The sequence below is a fragment of the Rhea americana genome, unplaced genomic scaffold (assembly GCF_003343005.1).
Source record: "Rhea americana isolate MKP2758 unplaced genomic scaffold, rheAme1 scaffold_425, whole genome shotgun sequence".
Taxonomy (NCBI): domain Eukaryota; kingdom Metazoa; phylum Chordata; class Aves; order Rheiformes; family Rheidae; genus Rhea; species Rhea americana.
In genome coordinates, this window is record NW_028186563.1 from 352793 (window position 1) to 373688 (window position 20896).

The following is a 20896-nucleotide window of genomic DNA, read 5'->3' on the forward strand; positions in this document are numbered from 1 at the left end:
GCGCGGGGCTCGCTGCGGCGCCGGGGGCAGCTGGGGGCCCGGGGAAAGAGGGGCAGTGAGGGGGGCCTGGGGCGATGAAGGGCCCCGGGGGGAGCAGGGGACGTGGAGCCCCGCGGGAGCTGGGCGGGGGCCCGCGGGGAGCTCTGGCCCCGGGCGGGCTCAGGTGCGTCCCGGCCCCCGGGGTCCGGCGGCGGCGGAGGCCGGCCGGGAAGGGCGCTGCGCCTCGCCGTCGCCGCGCCGCCCTGGGGAGCGCGCCCCGGGGAAGGGGGGCCGCTTCAGCGGCCCCGCCGCGGGAGGCCTCGCCCCACGGTAGGGCCCTCGCGCGAGAAACCCGCGAGCAGCGTGGCTGCAGAAAGCTGCGGAAACGCGGGGTTTGCTCTTCGGCTCGGTGCGGAGGCGCTCGCAGGGAGCAGGGAGCCGCCTCCGCGCCCGTGGTTGGGGCCCGCTGGGGTCTCGCAGTGCTGCCGGCGGGAGCCTTGGCGGGGGCGGCGCGTTGGCGCTGGAGCAGCGGTGCCCGTGCAGAGCGCTTCTCTCCTCCGTGTGCAKAGCCGCGTTACCGTGGCTGAGCGGTGCCCGTGCCCACTTCATCGCTCCGCTCGCGGGACAGCGAGCTCTAACCCCTACCCTGCCGTCCAGGGACCCSACCCCGTCCCGCGTTCGTTCCCTGGCGCGGAGCTGGGAAGCTCCTTCTGTCGCCTCTGGCCTCCTCCTCTGGCAACTCCTTCCGTTAGTTCTTCCTGTGTCATCTTTGTTTTGATCTCTTAGGCCTKCCTTTCAAAGCCTGCTAGGAAAGGTCTGCGGGAGTCTGCTGGCACGGCTGTGCCCCCTCTAGTGTTGTCGGTACGCACTCCCCACTCCTCGCACAGCTTCGGTCCTCGCTGCGTTAGGCTGGGGGCCCTTTGCTGTTTTGGTCYGTGACTTTGCCTGTGAAGTACTGTTGTCTCCTCCCGGCCATACCTGAGAGTTTGGTACGTCTAGGAGACCTAAGACGTTTCCTTTAGGGACAGCCCRGTGCAGGGCTGGAATGACGGCCTGAACCTGCGGCTGAACTTCTCGGGGGAGATGCAGCTACTGAGGGAGCTGCGAGGAGAGAGGCCAACTCCTATACTTCGGTAACTGCCCCTTCTGAATACTGCTGTACTAATCCTATCCAAGCAGCTCTACTCTGGCTTGTTTTCCCCCCAGGGTGATGGTTTCACGATGGGCTTACGCCAACCAAAATTTGTGTTGCCGTGTGTAGTCCTGCCTCCCACTGCGGCTKCTCTCTAGCGGTAGTCCTCTGTCCTGTCCTTTGGGCCCAGCCAGTTCAGCTGATCCCRCTGAAACCCCGATCTGAGAAGGGTATGAGGAGGAGGAAGACAAGGACCAACCCTTTCTACAGCTACACTGGTTTAGATCAGCTTAAAGCAGTCACAGAACAGCCCCATAAATATTGCTACCGTGTCTACTGCATGGAGTGAGGGTGGATTTGCTTCTGCTTAGCTAAGGTCCCTTCCCAGTCCTCTGACCGGTGCTGTGCAAGCAGCTCCTTCTAAATGCAGACTCTGACACTGTACATTGCTGTGGGATACTTTTTGCCTTGCTGGTTAAGTCTTCCCTCAGCCTTTGTATGAGGGAGATATGTAAAGTTCCTGTTTAGAAAAGAAAAAAAGAAAATACGGTGTTCGTTAACACCAGATTGTGGAAGGGACTGCCTTGGTGGTCTGTGCTGCTGGGGCTCAGCGTGCGTTCCTCCTGCTCGAGCTTCGTGTCGGGGCAGGACTGGAAATCAAAGCTGTTTGCTCTGAAACAGCAGCTCACAAGAGTGATTCAATCTATAGCTGTTGCAAAACTCAACTGAGTGGGGATGTGTGAGGGGGGCTTTGGGATACCCTAAAAAAAGAGAAAGAGAGCAGCTGCTCAAAGCAGGGTGAGAACAGAGCTAGTCTTAATCCTGCAGGGGAAAAGAAGTTCATAAACCTGTTCTGTAATGATCTTCCTGGGCTACGAAGTGGGTGACTGGCCAGTGATGCCCGTCTAGGAGAGGACAGTGCAGTATTGGTACCCAGTGTCTTGCACCCTTCTGGCTCYTTGTATCTTGGGCTAGGCTTAGCAGGTTTTAATGCACGAGGAGTGCGTGTGAAGTGCTGCCAGGTGAAATACCATGTGTCAGAGTTGCCTAAATTAAGTGTAGTGTCAAAGCAAGAAATTTAAAGTTAGATGTGTAGAAGTCACTTTTGTGCCTTCATCAAAGATTGACACGATCCCTACTGAGGCTAAGTTTTTATGACTCGTGTGTACGCTGCTTGTACAGAGGCGCAAAATCAAAAAAGGAAAAAAAAATTATGCTCTTGCATTGGCCGGGAATCGAACCCGGGCCTCCCGCGTGGCAGGCGAGAATTCTACCACTGAACCACCAATGCTCCAGCTGTGAGTGTTTGTGCGCACAGCTGCCTCGGCTCCCGCACTGGAGCATCTCCCACAGCATCGCAGAGCAGCCGGTGGGTCCGATGCAGCCACATCGAGCGTGAGGAGCAAGAAGAAGCTGTCAGGAACAGGGCAAACCTCRGTTGAAGGGCAGGGCAGCAGGCAACCTGGGACGTTTCCGTAGTTGCATAGCCTGGAGCGGCTCCTTCTGAGCTCTCTGGGTTTCACATTGGATTTGAGTGCAGCTGAAGCATTAAATGCGTCTGGGCAATGAGCRGCAAGTTTCTGAGGTGGGGCAGGCGATCTTATTTGCTTATTGTTAAGAATGATGCTGTGTGTGACTGGAACCAAATCTAAAAATCTTGGTTTCTTTTTTAGTAGTATATTAAAAAAGCCAGTGTAATGTCAGCTGAAGCAGTGGGTGGCCAGCTGGAAACCTCCAAAATCTTTCCTTTGCATTGCGTAAGTGTCAAACCYAGGCATCCCAGCTCCTGCAGGGAGGAAGCTAGCCGCTGCCAGCAAGTCGAGGGAGGTGATCCTGCCCCTCTCCTCAGCCCTGGGGAGGCCTCATCTCGAGTACTGCGTCCGGTTCTGGGTTCCCCAGTACAAGAGAGACATGGAGCTACTGGAGAGAGTCCAGCGCAGGGCTACGAAAATGATCGGAGGGCTGGAGCACCTGCCCTGTGAGGAACGGCTGSGAGAGCTGGGCCTSTTCAGCCTGGRGRAGAGCAGACTGAGGGGGGATCTTATCAATGTGTATAAGTACCTGAAGGGAGGGTGTCAAGGGGACGGGGCCAAACTCTTTTCAGTTGTCCCATGCAACARGACAAGAGCAAATGGGCAAAAACTGAACCACAAGAAGTTCTGCCTGAATATGAGGAGGAATTTCTTCACTGTTAGAGCACTGGACCAGGTTACCCAGAGAGATTGTAGAGACTGCTTCTCTGGAGATATTCAAGGCCYGCCTGGATGCAGCCCGGTCTAACGTGCTGTAGGTGACCCTGCTTGAGCAGGAGGGTTGGACTAGATCATCTCCAGAGGTCCCTTTCAACCCTACCAATTCTGTGAATGTGTGCTGCCCCTTACAAGATACTTGTGCTTTAACAGCTTTGTCCTCGGCTTTGCATGAGGTTGAGGACTTGCTGATGCAGCTGATAATGCAGATGCAGCTTCTCCTGGACAAGGAACACTTGCTGGACAAGGAGTGGTTGCTGGCATAACAGTGTGGCAGACTGGCCTGTCCTACCATGCAGGGGCAGCATGCTGGCAGGAAAGTTGAGGGCCTTGGTGTGGGCATCACTGTGTTACTGGCACCATTCAGGGTGCAGGTGGGTGAGTAGGTCAGGAAGGGGAGGTTGGGCTCAGACCTGGTTAGGTTGGGACCCTCCAAAGATGAAGGATTCCAACACTCGAGACACTGTAGGCTTCTCCTTAAGCTAAATTCTTCAGCAGCGGCATTCCCCATTCTCTGCAGCTCTTCCTGTCCAGGAGCCCTGGGGAGAAGGGCGCATCTCTCTTGCTATGTCCAGAGCGAGGAGGAGACCTGAGGGCAGCAGGAGGTGTTGCCAGCGCTGCCCAAGTATAGGCTGGAGACGGGGYTGGTTAGTGTGGGCACCGCGGATCCTCTGTCCTCGCCCACTCGCTGCCCCGGGCAGCACCAGCTTTCTCAGTGCCCTGAGCAGCTCTAACTGGGCTCCGGGGTCACTTCRTGTGAGTGTGCTTAACCTCCACGTATGGGCTGTTGTGTGGAGAACGTCGGTGTGATTACACACCCCGCTGGACACAGCCTCCCACTTGCGATGGGCAAGCGGAGCGTGTGCAGATCTCATCCAAATGAAGCAATTGTCTTGGTTTACTATCGTCACACTGAATCATCGTGCTCCTGTGAAGCGGCGCTGCTGATGTGGCCTCACTGAGCAGAGGATGRGCCTTGGACAGGCCATAGTGACTTCTCTGGCCTTTCTGTCCCTTGTGAATGGAAGAAAATCTGCTTCTGGCTCAGGCCTGGTTTCACATCCCCCTTTGAAAGTACTGCTGCAGGCATGAAGCSCTGGTGAGGTGGCCCTCCAGTGCCCGCATTGAGCTAGTTCAGGACTCTAGTGTTTTGGCTGCAGGTTCACAAACTGCGAATGTGGCTGCTGCTGTGGGCACAGCCCTGTACCTGCACTCTTTCCGGTGGTCTGAGGGCAGCACATGGATGGGTAGGTGCAGGTAAGCATGAGAGGGTAGGTGAGGAGAGCTCTGCCTTGGCACAGGAAAGTTTAATTTGTGGATTGCTTGAATGTTAGGTGTTCTGACATCATTTTGTGCCTTGATGTTTGTCACAGCTGAAGCTCAAAATCCCCGTTACAGACCACCACAGGGAATTTTCCTAGATGAGGGAAGCAGGGAGCTGACCATGAGGCGATCTAGCTCACTGAACTAGGCTTTYGGGCCCAAGTATTTGCCTCAGATAGAATCTAAAGTTACCTTTTGTTTTTCTCTTCTCTCCTCAGGCTGGTGCGAGAGTTTGTGGCTCAGAACAACACATCTCAGATCAAGCATGTGATCCAGATCCTGTCGCAGGAGTTTGCGCTTTCCCAACACCCTCACAGCCGGAAAGGAGGACTCATTGGCCTGGCTGCTTGCTCCATTGCCCTGGGCAAGGTAGGCATGAGCATTTTTCCCTTGCACATGTTGTAGTGGAAGAGCGGCTGCTCCTCCTGTTGGAGGAGACATGTTGCCCGCTCCAAGCCCTTCGAGTTCCTTTCTTCCACGTGAGAGTTGCATCTTGTGTTGCATCATGTGACAAGGGTGTTCGAAAGTTTCCTCRGTGGCCCCAGCCACATCCTCTCAGCACAAGGTTGTGACCTGGCCTGGGTCATGTCTTGGGAGCTCCACAGAAACGGTGTAAGTGCATCTGTTTATCCTCTGTCCAGCAGCTATGTTTTGAGTGAACATCGGTGCTGAGCTGAAAACAGGACTAGACTCAACACGTTTCAGCTGAGGTCTATTCCTGCTTAACCTCGGATAACTTCCTGTTTAACCTCTGTTCCTGTTTTAAATCTCTTTGGAAGTGCAAAAGGCAAATATGTTTGTCTGCAGAGGACTGCTGACATAGTCTCCCATCCCACACGTGCAGCTGGTTTTGGCAGTCTGGACACAAGGTGGTAGAAGTAGGGTATTAATTTGTATTATAAGACCTGGCAAGAGRCAGACCTGCTTTTTGCTGCTTATAGCTCAGTGGAGTCCTGCAGAACAGGCCAGACCTTTGGGAAACATGGTTAAGATATGGGCCAAATTGTGCCAGAGTCGGTCAGACTAAGCAAGCACTCAGGGTAACATGTAAGGCTGCATTAGCCGTAGTTAATGACTTTCTTTTTGGATATAACAGGAAAGACTTGCAGAACTGTTGGACTTGCTGAATGCGTGGATCGCTCCGTCCAGTTGTGGAGGCATTGCACAGATGCCCTTTGTACCTCTCACATGTGGAGGGAAGCTGTCTGATTTCCGTTCCARTTAAGGACTTCCTCTATATCTTTCCTCTCATCGAAAAGAGCAAGCTCAATAAATTGCCTCAAGGGCTAGACTAGAGCATCCAGATTCTTGTTGAGCGCAGTGTGGATTCTGCAGATGAAGAGCGCTGTCACRCTTTTGAATTAAACCATGCAGTTGATTTTCAAAAATGCCTGCAAGGGTAGAAGTCATTTTGGTATGAAGTAGGATATATGTCAAAGAAAGCACAGAGCTTGAGAAGAGCAGATTGTGCCTCTTGAAAGAGTTGAGGTAGATTTTAATTAATTTAATTTCATTCCAGTGAGAGTCATGATTGGTTGGAATGGATACTTTGAGGCCTTACAATAACTGCCTTTAATTGGATAACACTGTGCTTCTAAGCAGTGTTCTCATCTGCACCCTCCTGTTCAAGCTCTGCCRTTCTCACTGCTGAGACTCATCACAAAACATTGCTTTCCTGCATCAGCAATGCTATGTTCTGCCTTCACCGCAAAAAGGCCTGAAAGGTGCAGACTGGAAGTGTAACCCGCCTTCATCTCCAGCACAGCACAGCACTGGGACAGGGTAGTCGGGGCTGCAAGAGCTGCCAACACAGCTGGGCCCAGGGGATGGAGGAGTTGCTTTTGGTAGCCTTGAARAACATTGATAAAACTTTGAGTTGAACTCTTTAATCTGGTAGTCAGGACGTTGTTGATTTTCCTACTGATTCTGTTGTGAGATGCCTAGTAAATGCTGACTGTTTCCCCAAAGTAGGTTTTGTTACTTCAAAACAAGCCAACCTCTGGTCTCCCCCGTGTGTTTATCTGAAACTCTTGTTTTGCAGACAAATCCTTAAACAAAAGTCTTCTGGGAAGGAGAGAGGGCTGTTTGGTGAATATGTTCGCTTGTGGGCCGAGTCAAGTTCTGCCTAGTGTGGCTCTTTTTATGGTGCAAGAGGACAAACAGAATGTATTTAGCTTAACACCTTGAGCTCTTGTGGCTCCCTGTCTTTAAGCAGCTGCACGCAGTGAAACTGCATTTTTTCCAGTATTTGAGCCTCGGCTGAGTTGGTGTTCCTGCAGTCAATAAGGCAGGAAGGCACTCGGGGGATTGCTGTTTTTCTCCCTTTTCATGAAACATGTATGACCGCCTCCTTCATGCTGCCCAGCTCCTGATGTTACAAAGAATAGCCCTGCAGACCGAGGGCTGCTTTGCGCTGACATGTGCAACTCCAGCTGCTGGGAAGTGYGCTACTTGGCTTAACCGAAGGTGGAATTAGACTTAGTCTTTGCTATTGTGTGTCTAGGATGTTCTCGCYGACCCTAAAAACCTTGGTGGGTTTACACAGAAACCAGCTGGCCTGAGTATAGATGGGTAACATAAATGCTGGCTGATGACTGACTGCTGGTGATGATTGGCTTTGCTGGGAATCTACCTCTATTCTGGCTAAGAGTGGGGAGGGATATTTCTCTGTGGGCTTATCTCCATCACAGATGAATGGCTTGCAGTGGAAGAAAGCCCCTCTTGCTTTGAAAGGCACTTAGAGTGGGTGGCTGAAGAAGATGATAACAGCTCCACAGACTTACACAGCTCTGGGAATCAAAATCAGGCACGTGCAGTTGGAGGAACTACTTGAAACATTTCTTGACTTGCTCAGATGACTGCCACCATACCTGAATAATAAAATCAGAGCACATGATACCAGTGAAATAGGTATAAAGGAGTAATAACCTGGGATTCAGTTCTGTAGCAGGCTTGAATTACAACAGAGGTGCTTTCCTGGTTTCGGTCTACTCTTGGCATAAACTCAGCCTCATCTCCTCTTGGACATCAGTCATGCAGTCTCCCCTGACGCAGGCAGTGTGTCACAGGGACACTTTCCATGTGTCTTCCTCGTGCATGTAAGTCAAGCCTAGTGCAAATAACGCTGATGGCCTTACTGAGGAGCCAAGATGAGGTATGCTGTCAGTCCAGAAAATGAGCTAGTGCTTTCCTGAATCTGAGACTTCAGGCGAGAAGCCTGTGCCTGCCTGGCATCCTCCAAAATTAGATACCTTTGTGGTCAGAGAAAGTCAAAACTACAGCGATATTGGGCGAAGTCTGTCAAGCATAAGTGCACTAAGTTGTTGTGGACCTGAATTTTTGCAGCATGCTCTGTTCCAGGGCACATGCTGTAGCAGTGCCATCTCTACTGTCTCCCTGTGACATTGTTCTGAATTAAACAATCTCGTTCTGTCCCAACAGGACTCTGGGCTCTACCTGAAGGAGCTGATTGAGCCGGTGCTGACATGTTTCAATGATGCTGATAGTCGGTTGCGGTACTATGCTTGCGAGGCCCTCTATAACATTGTCAAGGTGGCCAGGGGCTCTGTCCTCCCACATTTCAATGTGCTCTTTGATGGCCTCAGCAAGGTAAGAAGCTTTCTCTCAATCACCTTGTTTTTTGCTTTACTACATTAGAGTACTAAGGCTGACTTAATAGTCTGCTTCTGCTCTGGGTCAAATGAACCAAATTAGCCAAGATTTACTTTTCAAGTACACTGGTTTGCTTTGATTCAGACAGATCTGAAGGACTCCATGAACAGTTTCCACAACAGCACGCTGGCTGTTGCTATTGTGGATGCTAGAGTTCACTGTCAGATACCTTGTTATCCGTCCTTATCTCCAAGATGTGTTTTCCTGTTCCTTGTTCAGTGGCTCCAGGAAATTAGGCTGACAGAACTGCTGCAGCCCAGGTGTCTGCAGCACTACAGCTTTTTGGGGTCTATAGGGTCAGAACCATGTCCATGTGTGCCTGTCTCTGCARCCTATCCCTGAAAACTTGTTTCTCTGTCAGTTGAGAATGTGGCTGCTGGCACGTGAAAACCTGCCCAGCTTGGGAAGGTGATGAGCRCTTCATTCCCCATTAGGAAGTCTCTTGGGAGTGTCTTGGAGGCTAACTAGGTGTTGGAGATGAAGGGACTTCTGTCTGTGTCTGTTGCTATTATGCCAACCTAGAGCGATCGTCCCATGAGCCTGCTAGGAGCTCAGCTGCAGAGATGAACTCACAGCTGGCTGAAGGCCTAGGAGCTGCTCTTGTAACGGCTCTTGTTTCTGTTGTTTGTAGCTGGCTGCTGATCCTGATCCAAATGTCAAAAGTGGCTCCGAGCTCCTGGATCGACTTCTCAAGGTATTTTTCCTCCTTCAGCTGAGAACCCTGAGGCCATGATACTCTGCAGGGTCGGGCACTGTTGGYGCTGAGGTGTGGACATGGACACACAGCCTATGCCACGTCCACATGTGCCTCAGAGCTACACGCTCCCTGTTGTATATATTCTGGCAAGGTTCCTGAGACATGTTGTCCTCTGAGGCTGCAGCTGCTAAGACCATCTCAGCTTGGTCCTGTGGCTACTGTTAAAATGTTTCTCTCACTGTCCTCAGCCTCTCCAGRTTGAGTTTGGTGGCAATTTTAGGTAGCTGGTTTGAGGGGCTTGCAATGAAATGCATATGTTTAGCCCTTGGGAGGCAGGTCTGTGAGGAAGCAAGGTCTCCATCTGAGCAGAGTTCCCATCCCAGGCATCAGAACTGCCTCTTCTGCCTCCTCTCTGCTTTTTTTCCCTTCTCCCTTGCCTAAAAGAGTAATCAAGAGAAGTGAGCTGAGCTGCTCTGTGAAGAGCAGAGCTGCTGCTTCTGGAGGTGCCTTCAGTTCCAGTTCCTGTTCTATCTGTTGATGAGCTTTTGCTTGTACAGACCTCCCAGTTCCTTTTCTGTTCCTTGGAGGTACGTGGCGCTCTGCCAGGCCCTGTCCCATTCGTTGTCAGCAGAGCCGTTAACACAGTCTCCACATAGCCTGCTGCAAACATTCCTGTTGGGAGACCCTCTGCAGAGCAGGGAATCTGCTCTGCAGCTCTGGAGCGAGTGACTTAGCTGTGCAGCAAAACCCACCAAGCGTGCGGAAGGAGCTTTAAAGGGAGACCAGGGGACTCTCCAAACACTGACATGTGTGATTATGTCAAAGTTGTTTGGTCACGCGTGCAGCACACCGATGATGCATGAATTAAAGAAGCAGCCACCTTCCTGTTCAGCCAGGCTGGCGCATTGCAGGTAGAAGCTTTCCACTGTGGATGTAGCTCAGTGTTACCCGCTGCTAGAGGGAATATTCCTGTCTCATTGCCTGAGCGCACCGCATGATTCTTTCTCCCAGGAACCAGCAGCCTGGAGACCCTGCTGCTCTCTGGCAGACCCATGCATGTGACCTTTCTCCTGTCACGTGCCTTGCAAAAGGCAGGGTGGGGGTGACCGACTGTTGGGTGCGCACCACGTGCTGGGTGTCCCTTCTGACGCTCTCTGCTTGGGTTCCGCAGGACATTGTGACGGAAAGCAACCAGTTTGACCTGGTAGGCTTTATCCCACTGCTGCGCGAGAGGATTTACTCCAACAACCAGTACGCCCGCCAGTTCATCATATCCTGGGTAGGTACACATGGTGCTGTGTGTGCCTGCCAGCCCAAACTCGCCAGCAGCTGTGGCTCATCAGCACCCTGAGTCTAGGCAGGTGTTTGCAGTGATGTGTGAACACAGGCACCTGAATTTGCTTGGGCTATTTTTTTTTGCAGCAGGCTTTTCATTTCACTTGTTTCCTTAAAATACTAAGTCCCTATCATGTCTTTGTTGCTGTGAGTGCATCACATTGCACTTTTTGCCAGCCTGGTTCAAGGCTTTGAACATCACGGTAACAAAATACGGTCCAGGCATTGGTTATATAAATAGGTATGCTATGGTCCAGAGGTTGGAGTCTCTCGAGGGGCAATGCCAGGCTGTTTGCTTTCAGATTGAAAGATTAAGGCAGTGTTGCAAACCCAGCCACAACGGAGAAATGCTGTTTTCAAGGAGACAAGATGTGTCCATTTGGCTCCTTGTTTCCCTGCAAGGCAAGAGCTGTCAGTTCCTACAAAGACAAGGGTTGGGGGAGAGATGGGACCTCACGTGTCTCTGCGCTGTCCCTTTCAGCCGTTCAGTTTTGCTGGTTCTGCCTGCATGCGTTCCTGATCCCTGCTTTGTTTTATAAAGTAACCAGGCAGAGCTATGATTGGAAATGTCAATTCCAGAGACAGATCACCTGCCTTGTATGTTAGGCCAGCATCCTTCTGAGATGGGCAGCTCCATACCATCCCCCTTTTCTTTGCTCCCAGTCCCACATAGGCAGCCACACTCCTCCTCCTTGCCGTAGCTCAACCTTGAATGCCTCTTTATTCCTCAGTACTGTGCCAAATTTGTGCTAGTGGTATCAGTTAGCATCTTTGAAACTCATCCATCCTATTCTGTATTTTTTCCCTGAGTTAGATCCTGGTCTTAGAGTCTGTGCCTGATATAAACCTCTTGGATTACCTGCCAGAAATCCTGGATGGGCTCTTCCAGATCCTGGGAGACAACAGCAAAGAGATACGGAAAATGTGAGTACAGAGACAGGCCAGGTGCAAGGTCTGTGTTTTGCTCTGGAGCTRCCATGTGTTTCCCTGCCGCAGGCTGGGGCAGCGCTGTCTTGTCAGTCACTTTCTTCATTTGTTTGCAATTCGTGTTTATAACTCTGTAGCAAACCACATGTGGTGGGAGGCAGAGCCGTCAAGCTGGCTTGATTGGTGAATCAAAGCATCCTTGTCAAGGGCCTCCCTTCCCCAGGTTGTTTTGGCTAGAGAGGCCAGAGGCACGTCATGGTCTGTTGGTGCTGTGGCACAAACCGGCTGCTTTGGCTCTGTTCACCCCTTTCCTTCCAAACACTTGCACGCAATATCTGAGCTGTAGAGGCTGATGTGCGCTTCTGGGGTGGAACATGAGCTCTGACGAAAATTGGTGAACAGCCTTGGAGCATGAGGACCTCTCTCCGTGAGGCACAGCACCAAACCAGARTCTCCTGGGTGTGGCAGAGGAGAAACAAGAATTGCAAGCTTGCTGTTCAGATCCATTGCTGGGCTTCCAAACTCAGAGGCRTTTTGAAACGCAGGAATGGCTGGGTGTTCTCAGTGAAATCAGAGCACCTTGGCTCCATGCACCGGGAGCGAGTAACTGGACCTGTTTTGCAGGGCATGAGTGGGGACATTGAGTTAGGTCTATGCCGCTGCCAGGCCCTGTTGTATCCTCCCTGCTTCTTTGTGTTCCAGTGTGCACATGTCCAGGAGCSTGTTCTGCAGTGTTGAAAGCATAAGGGCTTGGGGGATGATGGCACTCCATCTGCCTCACTCTTCCCTGCCCTGCCCCTGTGTAGAGGTCGCTTCCCTAAGTGGGGTGGCAGAGAGGAGTAYGTACCCCTGCACCTAGCCCAAGAGCAGTGGATAGGCCTCAACCTCCTTCACAGTGACTATAAAGCAAAAATAAAGGGCATTGCRCGGAGCTGCAGGCACAAGCTTTGTTCTCCAATGAGGGAGGATGTGAGCCCGGGGAAGAAGGGGACCTACCAGCCTCTCCAATAGGATGAACGTGTACACATCACGGGTCACCAATGTCCTCTCTTAGTATGCACGTAGGAGGCTGGTCRCTGTAACTTCTTTTTCCATAGTAGAGGAATGCTAATTGTCTGTTTTGCTTCTTTTCAGGTGTGAGGTAGCTCTTGGGGAGTTCCTCAAGGAGATCAAGAAGAACCCCTCCAGCGTGAAGTTTGCAGAAATGGCCAATATCCTAGTGATCCACTGCCAGGCCTCTGGTGAGTTTGCAGCAGCCAAGCTATCAGAGAGCTGTAGCTTCTGTCTCCTTGTCAGTGGAACCAACCGGAGATTCTCCCCGACTTGTCTAACAGGCTGTTAACTTAAAGTTTCCTTGTGTCTGAAGAAGAGACTGGAGATCCCAATATTCGCAGTGTTGTTCTAAGGTTGACATGCTTGTGGCCGGACCTCTACGGAGTCCTGCGTCACTAGAGGTGTTTTTCAATGAGAAGGGCTTTCCTTCAGGGCTCTGGTAATTCCCGTCTTGTGTAGGTACACAGTATGTTTGAAGGGAAGAGAATTGTGATTATGACTGGCAGATGGTGGCACTTTAGCAGAGGCTGCTTGGATCCAACTGTTGGTTTGTTGAGGCTGTGGAGTACTACTTTTTGCCTGCGAGGATTCTGCTGATGCAGCAAACGCCTCTGTCCCAACAGGTTCCTCCCATCTTTACTAGACAAAGGACTTTGACGTTGTGCTTACAAACCCTGCTGAGAGGTGGGGCAAGCAGCTCTCTGGTAGGAAATCTGCCTTCTCTATGTTCTGGAGCTGTTCCTGCAGCTGTCCCAAGGTTGACACTGCTCCTCTTGCACTGTTGATCCCTAGCGTCTCAAACGTGGATCTRGCATCCTCTTAAGTTCACTGACGCCACGGTGACTAAAAGTAAAACATCTAGTTCTGGATGGGATCTGCAGATGCCCAGCTCATCTGGAAAGATCCCCTTAGAAGCTTGCTTTGAAAAAGAAGCTGTGATGGTACCAGGTGCATCTGTGGGACAGTTAAGCATGGCATGCCTGGCACTTTGTGTTAACACTGCACTGTAGCTGCTGCAAGTCTGCTGTGTAGATAGCAGTGGAGGGTTAAGGCTGCAGATTGACGTGCAGATATTTTCTGAGAAAGGTTTTGTCCCTGAGTTGTGCTTATTGAGCTGAAATTGCTCTCTGAACTTTGTTGAATGAATGGGAGTGAGTTTCYTGTGGAATCATTTATTTTAGACCGAGGCTGCTTGCTCCTGTTCAGACTGGTSTCCAATGAATTCATGCTGCTTAAGCCTAAAAACAGTCCTTATAACCCTTGACTGTCCAACAGTGARATGCTCCCCTTGTCAGGACTTGGGGAGTTGAATAAACCCCCAGGTGTAAGAGTGAGGAGTGATGCTTGACCCAGACACAAAACTGTTACAGTGGTGACAGAGCAAATATCCTTATGCTATGGGGAGCRTGACAGAATATTTATAAATGATGAAAGTGCTCTCAGGGACTGAACTGGGTTAACTCTGAAACCTAATGATTGCATTTAATCTCTTACCCTCCCTGCAGCTTCAAGTCTTGTCTAGCTTCTCTGGGACTGGAGGGGATATGGAAAAGAGCCCCTTTACTTAGAGTGCTGCTAAAGTCCAGTCAGCTGTCTAGTTTCACATGGTACTTCCCRTGTTGAGTTTGCATAGCTGACAGTGCTATCCTTTCCCTCATGTCTGCTTGGCCCGTGTCTTCCAGATGATCTGATCCAGCTGACAGCTATGTGCTGGATGAGGGAGTTCATTCAGCTGGCCGGCCGGGTGATGCTGCCTTACTCCTCAGGGATCCTGACCGCTGTCTTGCCGTGCCTCTCCCATGATGACCGCAAGAAAAGTATCCTTGTAACTCTGAGCTGCTGTAGGGCCTACAGTCATTCCAGTGTGGACTGGACAAACTCTCACTTACGAGCCCACAAACARCAGCACTTCTCATTCCTGCTACAACTACCAGCAGGGAGCCCCTGACCCCTGTCCTTGTAATACACAGAGGCAGAAGGGCAGCTGCACTGCTGGAGCAGGAGGATTCTTCCCTCCTAGGTGCTAAAAGCCCCACTGTCCCTTGGACTTGAGGGGAATTGCAGTAATTGGGCTGGGACAGCCTTGGTTTTATTGGAATGGCTTCTCCATGGCTGGCCAGATATGGTACCAAGCCATATGCAGGACTGCATGTTCCTTACACTGCCTCTCTTCAGATATCAAAGAGGTAGCAAATGTATGCAACCAGAGTCTGATGAAGCTGGTCATCCCAGAGGATGATGACATGGATGAGGCAAAGCAGTCGATGACCGTGCCAGCAGAGCCARCGTCGGAGGAGTCCATCTCAAAGACGGAGGCGGTCTCTGATGGTGAGTCCCTGCTTTCCTGAACCATCTGAGGTACGTGGTGAGGGCGGAGGGAAGGGAGGAGTCCTCAAGAGAAGTCCTTGAGTCRATTTGATTCCCTGGGGCAGCTCAGGTACATGGGGCCACAGTACTTGCTTTGACCTTTGGAGTCCTATTATACAGATGATCYTCTACTGAGACAGAAACGTGTTTTCGTGCTAACTTTCTGCCTAGCAGGGTTGTTGATCCAGCCTGGAGTCCAAGTGGCACTATAGTACTGCATTCTCTGGTGAGCACCCCCAACTCCTCACCACACTTCACTTTGGCTTAGCTGTTAAATTGACCCAAAATAAATAATTTATAGTTAGATGTTTAGGATCTTTCTACATAACAACCAATGCACACAGGGTGAGAGTAGTCCATCTGTCCTGCAGTGGCTACCTTGAGAGCAGCTAGTCTCCTCCAAAGGATAGCTCAAATAGATACATCAGCCTTGAGAGAGTGTCAGAGCTAGTCAAGTGCCTACTGGAAGTGTGTGTTGCAGAGAGGTAGAGAACAGAAGGGAGAAGACTTTTTTTTTTTTTTTGTTCTTTTCCAAATTCATAATGTTCCTAAGACCTGCATGCAGGTATCGCCCAGTCCTCCTGAAATTTCCGAAAGGCTTTAGCAGAACAGRAAAGGCAAAAGGAGATCAGCTCAATGAGAGGAGCAGAAGAGTATTCAAGTGAAAAGAAACTAAACTGAGAGGATCCTGGTGGACTGACGCCTGGAGGCAGCAGCGGATTTAGCATCCAGCATCCCTTTGACAGATGCTGTTGTTCTGGGATGAGTAAATGGTAGCATGCTGCTTCTGGCACATCTATGTTAGCCATGCCTATAAAATACATTTAACATTTAAATCACACTGGCCAATCCATTTTATTCTTTTGAGTTCCCTTTAGAGTGTCTCTGCACGTTCAGACCAGTGCTTCTCTGTAAGACGTCTGCAAATGGCTTTTGAAAAAAAAAACTGTTGTGAGAGGGAGCAAGAAGGTGCAAATTAAATGTCTGAAAGGTTTTCTTGTAAACTGGCAGCCAGGTCTGTGGAGCGGACGCCCGGGGCTGTGTGTGCCCATGCAGGCTGTAACCAGCTGCCTCCGTGTCGGCGTGCACGGCCYGTCTGAGCAGAGCGGCTGGTGCAGGGAGCACTCTCAGCACAGCATTGGTGGTTCAGTGGTAGAATTCTCGCCTGCCACGCGGGAGGCCCGGGTTCGATTCCCGGCCAATGCAAGAGCCTTTTTTTTTTTCTTTTGAAGGAATGGAGGGAAAAATTAATGCCATATTCCAGCAGCAAGTCATTTTCCGTAATTGTCCTGAGAAGACCTCCTTTTGTTAAACCGTATTGCAGGCATTGGGAGAACAGCTTTCATAATAAAAATTCCAACGTACAGTTTAATTGCTTTAATACTACAGAGTTGTTCTCCTTTGAGTAGATGATGCTGCACCTTGAAACATGCAGAATCAGATAATTCTTTGATGCTTTTACAGCTAAAAGTCTCAGCTCTTTTCCGTCATTTTGCTGATGTGGCATCCTTGCTGTGTGTAGGTAGAATCAGTTGGCACAAGGGGGCATAAAGAGTCAAGCTAATCTTGTCACACTTTGTCAGTATGCTAATAAGATCCAATTGCTGATGGTGGCCAGCACAGGCCACCATCTTGACTTGCTTAGCAGTCCTGTACACTACCGCACAACTTGGAACTAGAGCTCTTTGAAAATCCCAGCAGCCCCTTGCTGAAAGATTTCTGATGTCTTTAAAGCTGGAACAGCTTTAGTGATGCTCAGCTAAGCTATGGACTCGGTCCAAAGTAGCTCTTCAGAGACCTCCGTGTAGCGTAAAGCAGAGCTTGGAAGAGCTGTTGCTTGGCTTCCATGTAGAGTCATGCTGCTGGCAGAGCTGGCCAGATGATGTCTTCATTTGGAGTCAGCCGTTGCTGTGCTTTTGTAGTGCCTTGTAGCCACTGAAGGACTATGGGAGGCAGCTCTGCAGTTCTGTGCTCCTTCTTTGAGAGTGGTCGAAACTGTCAGAAGCATGTGTCTTGATCTAAGCAATATATCACATGATTCTCAGCTCTGTACGCTGTAGATTCCTCATTGKGCTGTGGAGAGAGAGGCCCATTTTCCATGGGGTGCAGATCTGAAGCTCTGCAGCTTGTGCTTTGCCTGGTGAGTGGGACCAGGTACCAGTTTCTTCCAGTACCTAGTTCTAGCAGTGGAGAAGAGCTTGAGGAGGAGTGTAAAATGCTTGCTGAAGAGAGAAGGGATCTTCAGGGGGCCTGGATGATGGCTGACAATGTCTTTGCACAAGTCCATGCTGCTCTCTGCCTTCCCTGCGCCCCAGTAATTGTGTCTCCTTTTTTGTCTTTCCCCAGGATCTCTGGATACCTCCAGTGACTCCAACTTCAGGAACACCAGTGTCTTCACAGTCACCAGGTAAAGTCTATTCACAGTTTCAGAGTGGCTTGAGAACAAGGGAAGACTTCTTGGGGCACACACCACAGTTCTATGGTAAACTGAGGAATTCCTCCCTGGGGCAGGTCTGGTGAGGCAGAGGCTGTCTTGTGCATTCAGGGTGATGCACCTTCTGCTGTCTTCAGGCCTCCTCTACTAGCTGTCACTTCAGCTAGTAGAAGGGGTGAAGGTGGGGAAAAGGTGGATGATTATGTCATGTATGGCTCTTCTACCTTGGCCAAAATAGGAAGAACCTGGTTGCTTCCTTCCCTTGCAGGGAACCACAGTGCTCTGAAGTAGAGGAATGGCTGTGTGCTAGGCTGGCCTCTTGGCCAAAGATACAGATGAGTACATTAACTATTTGAGGCTGGGAAAAGCTTGTAGATACCTCCCATTCCTTGCCACTGTAAACCTCTCTGAGCAGCAGTGCAGTCCTGGCAGCCTACCACAGCATGGTGCTGTAAGTCAAGTGTTTGGACACACCTGAACCGAATGCAGTCCAACTCCAGTTGCTTGAGAGAAGAGGTGTCTTGGCAGTATCTGCTGCCAACCTGTCCTCCTGCCAGATAGTGACATTATTCAGACCCATCTTTGCAGAGAACAGCTCCACAGCCAGCATGATCTATCCCTGTATGTCATCTAAGTCATCTCTCCTGCAAATACACTTCTTTCCATCCAGCTGTAAGTGGATTTGGTGACAAATCCATCTGTTCTTGTAACCCATCTTTCCTTTCCCTTGCTGCCTGCAGTCCTTTTCCTTGTAGTTCACAGTTTTCAGAACTTTATTGTGCTCTGATATATATGTGTGTGTGTGTGTGTGTGTGTGTGTGTGTGTATTCTTTGCTGTGATGCCCAAAGTAAGATGCATTACTCCAGCTGCATCCTCACCAGGATGTCATACAGGATGGCTCCTAACACATCCCAGAGCAATGTTTGTCTTCCTGCAACCTTGTCAGCTTTTCAGATTTGATTCACTGTACCCATCTGTTCCCTTTTTGCCCTTCTGCTGCTTACCCAGCTACTCCGTGTTCTTACTGGTCCACTTATTTTTTTTTCCTCCTTCAAAAGTAGTAATCTTTTCATTTGTCTTTCTAGATTTGATTTTATGGCTGGTAAAGGGTTTCCTCAGTTTTACTGTGATCACCGAGTTCTGGCCCTGTTTCTTGCGGTGCTTGCCAGCCTCCCACCACGCTGTGTGAAGATTCAGCCCTTAAAGTTTAGCAGGTGCATAAGTGGGTGTGCATAAGGTTGAAATTTGAAAGAGAGAGAAAGGAAAGGCAGTAAATCAAGAGGACACAAATGGACCCTCTCCTTCCTGTGTTGAGTCTCTGTCCTGGAGAACTTGCACCGGGGGAGAGGAGGAGTGAAGGCCAAAGGCAGACAGAAGCGGAGAGAACCAGAGCGATTTGGCTGCAGTGTCACTGCAGAGCCAGGAGAAGACTGGCTGCCCAAGCTGAAGCATTCTGCCGTGTCCCCAAGCACCAGGGAAAACCACCAGCTCCTTGCTAGCATTTTTGCTAGTTCCCCCCCTCTTCTCCCGGTCCCCTCTCAAGAGCAAGTGTTGAAGTGTCGCCCAGTGCCAGATGTCTAGCTCTCACGCCCCTTTCTCCTGCCCTCCCCATAGAGGCATCAGTAAGAAGATAACACTGAAGCAACAGTGAAAGGAAGAGTACCTAGTTCAGGAGCAGAAGAGAGGAGAGCTGTATAGCATTACATCCAAGCATCTAAAGATGCTTTCCAAGAATGTGGAAAATGACTAGGTCTGAATGCTTGATAGATGGATGTTGGGCATGTTCCCATGGCAACAAAGTTACCCCCCCACACTCCTAAAACACATTGTTTGTGATCCAAAATGCTTCCGCAGTAATTGCCAGCTTCCCTTGGAGGGAGCTTCCTGGTGGCATTCTCTAGAAAATTAGGACTGTGTCTCTGCTGAGACAAAAATTGGCTCCCAGGAGAGCCTGGCTGCGCTGGAGGGGCTTAGAGAGCTGCCCCAACAGGTTGGGATTCCTGCTCTTGGATTCTGCAGAAACTGTAGTTTGATCTAAGTGGACCAGCACTGTGTTTCAGAGAAAAACTAGAGCCTTTCCGTAGCCTGACTAATACTCTTGGTCCAGAGGTCACTATCTGAGCCCACAGGAGGAAGGGGAAGTCAAAATGTGGCTCCTGGAGCAGAATCCTGGTTTCCTTCCTTCAGACTGAAGTCCTAAAAGAGAAGACACAGATGTCTGTCCTTCATCTCTGGGCTAAAATGGCTGCAATTAGAATAACCTGAGACACAGTGTTTCAATAGACCAAGATTCGATCAGTTTGAGACCACTTTCCAGCCAGGCTTCTGGGCGGGCATGGCTGGCAAGCATTCAGAAGGGCTGCTGGTGTGGCCTGGGTTAGATACAGAGGAGCTAAACAAAGGTGGTGGGATCAACATCCTATGCCAAGCAGGGTAGGGCACAGAGGGCCTCCAGAACAGCGTTTATGGTTCTTACTGATTCAAGGAAGATTTCTCATTTCAGATGATGTTCAGGGATACATGGACACCTAGAACGATGTGTTGAACAAAGCAGCTTTTGGGTGGCACAGCCACTTGCGCCAGGTCTGGGTAGGTAGTGAAATAGCAGGCTCTGATTCAGAGGTTCTGCAGTCTTCTCTCCAGATGACTTGTCTGGTTGTGCTGTTACAAGGCCTCAGAGGGGTGTGTGCTCCATGGGTAGATGGCTTTTTGTCCCCTCAGTCTGGGGTAACGCAGTTTGAATCATCCAGGGACTGCACTCGGTAAGCTTACTGTGTGTGCTGGCTGGTCAGCATGTGGTGTTGCATCTTGTCTTCTTGACTCGTGCTGTTCCCTAGCCCTGTAGCTGGAACCATGTTGCCTGCCCAGGCAGGCCTGGCGACCTTGGGACGTTGCTTTACTTCCCAGTTCGGCAGCCTGTTTCTGTGATCTGACGTGCCCCTTAGGCTGGGCTGACAGCTTCTGGGAGGTTTGAAATGCATGTGCCCTGTATGCAAGCTATGAGGACAAGCATCGTGGGGTGTCTCCCTGGGGACTGGGAACACCATCTTCTCTAGTACAGCCAGATGTCATTCTTGCTGTGTGTTGTAGTGTGGAGAGGGCAAATTGCTGCCACGTGGCAGAACTGTCCATGGCTGTGCTTAGATGGGACTTCTTAGTTGTGGTAGTTACAGCTCAGTACAAAGCTAAAATTGTTGCTGAAAGTTGCTGAAGCCTGATGGCCAGAGCCCTGCGTGCCTTGGGGATGAAGCCAGCAAGCTGACTGTCTCTGGTTAGCGAGGATCCTGTGCGTAGCAGCTTGCAGGAGCTCTTTGAACAAAGGATCGAGGTGGCAAAAACACTGGTGCTTGAGTCAGTGCAAGAGGAGTGGAGGGTATGAACGTGGCTGGCTGCTCAAGAGCACGGTGGGGATGTTTGGCAGAAGGCAGCGTGGTGGCTCGTTCTGAGCTCTCGTACCGCACCTGCCTTGGAGGTCCGTTCTCCTGCTCCAGCAGTATCTGCTTCCCAAGGCAACACAAGCCTCAAGGCCTTGTTACAGCTTTTGGGTCCCATGTAGCTTCTTGAGGAGACTCCACTCGTCCCTCCTGTCCTGCCTGAACTGGAGAGAAGGGTTTCCTTCTCTGCCCTGAAGAGCCTCCACTGGCCAGTCAAGTGGATGAGGCAGGGAGCTAGACTCCGACTCTGCCCATCCCCAGCCAGGGGACCATGGGCACATCGCCCCTAGCTG

The 20896-nt window shown here is 50.7% G+C and overlaps 1 protein-coding gene and 2 non-coding genes across 3 annotated transcripts; 2 read left to right on the forward strand and 1 right to left on the reverse strand.

Moving 5' to 3' along the window:
- Positions 1–2331: 2331 nt before the first annotated feature.
- Positions 2332–2402, reverse strand: TRNAG-GCC (transfer RNA glycine (anticodon GCC)). The gene has a single exon. It is a non-coding gene; the product is annotated as a tRNA-Gly (tRNA).
- A 2221-nt stretch (positions 2403–4623) lies between these two features.
- LOC146590011 (protein VAC14 homolog) lies at positions 4624–17141 on the forward strand (the record flags this gene model as incomplete). Its single annotated transcript, XM_085315271.1, has 10 exons — positions 4624–4631; positions 4902–5052; positions 8125–8292; positions 8987–9049; positions 10224–10331; positions 11202–11311; positions 12449–12555; positions 14050–14184; positions 14543–14695; positions 17081–17141. Coding segments are annotated over exons 1-10 (1064 nt in total), but the record flags the coding sequence as incomplete, so codon positions are not given.
- TRNAG-GCC (transfer RNA glycine (anticodon GCC)) lies at positions 15870–15940 on the forward strand. The gene has a single exon. It is a non-coding gene; the product is annotated as a tRNA-Gly (tRNA).
- Positions 17142–20896: the final 3755 nt, after the last annotated feature.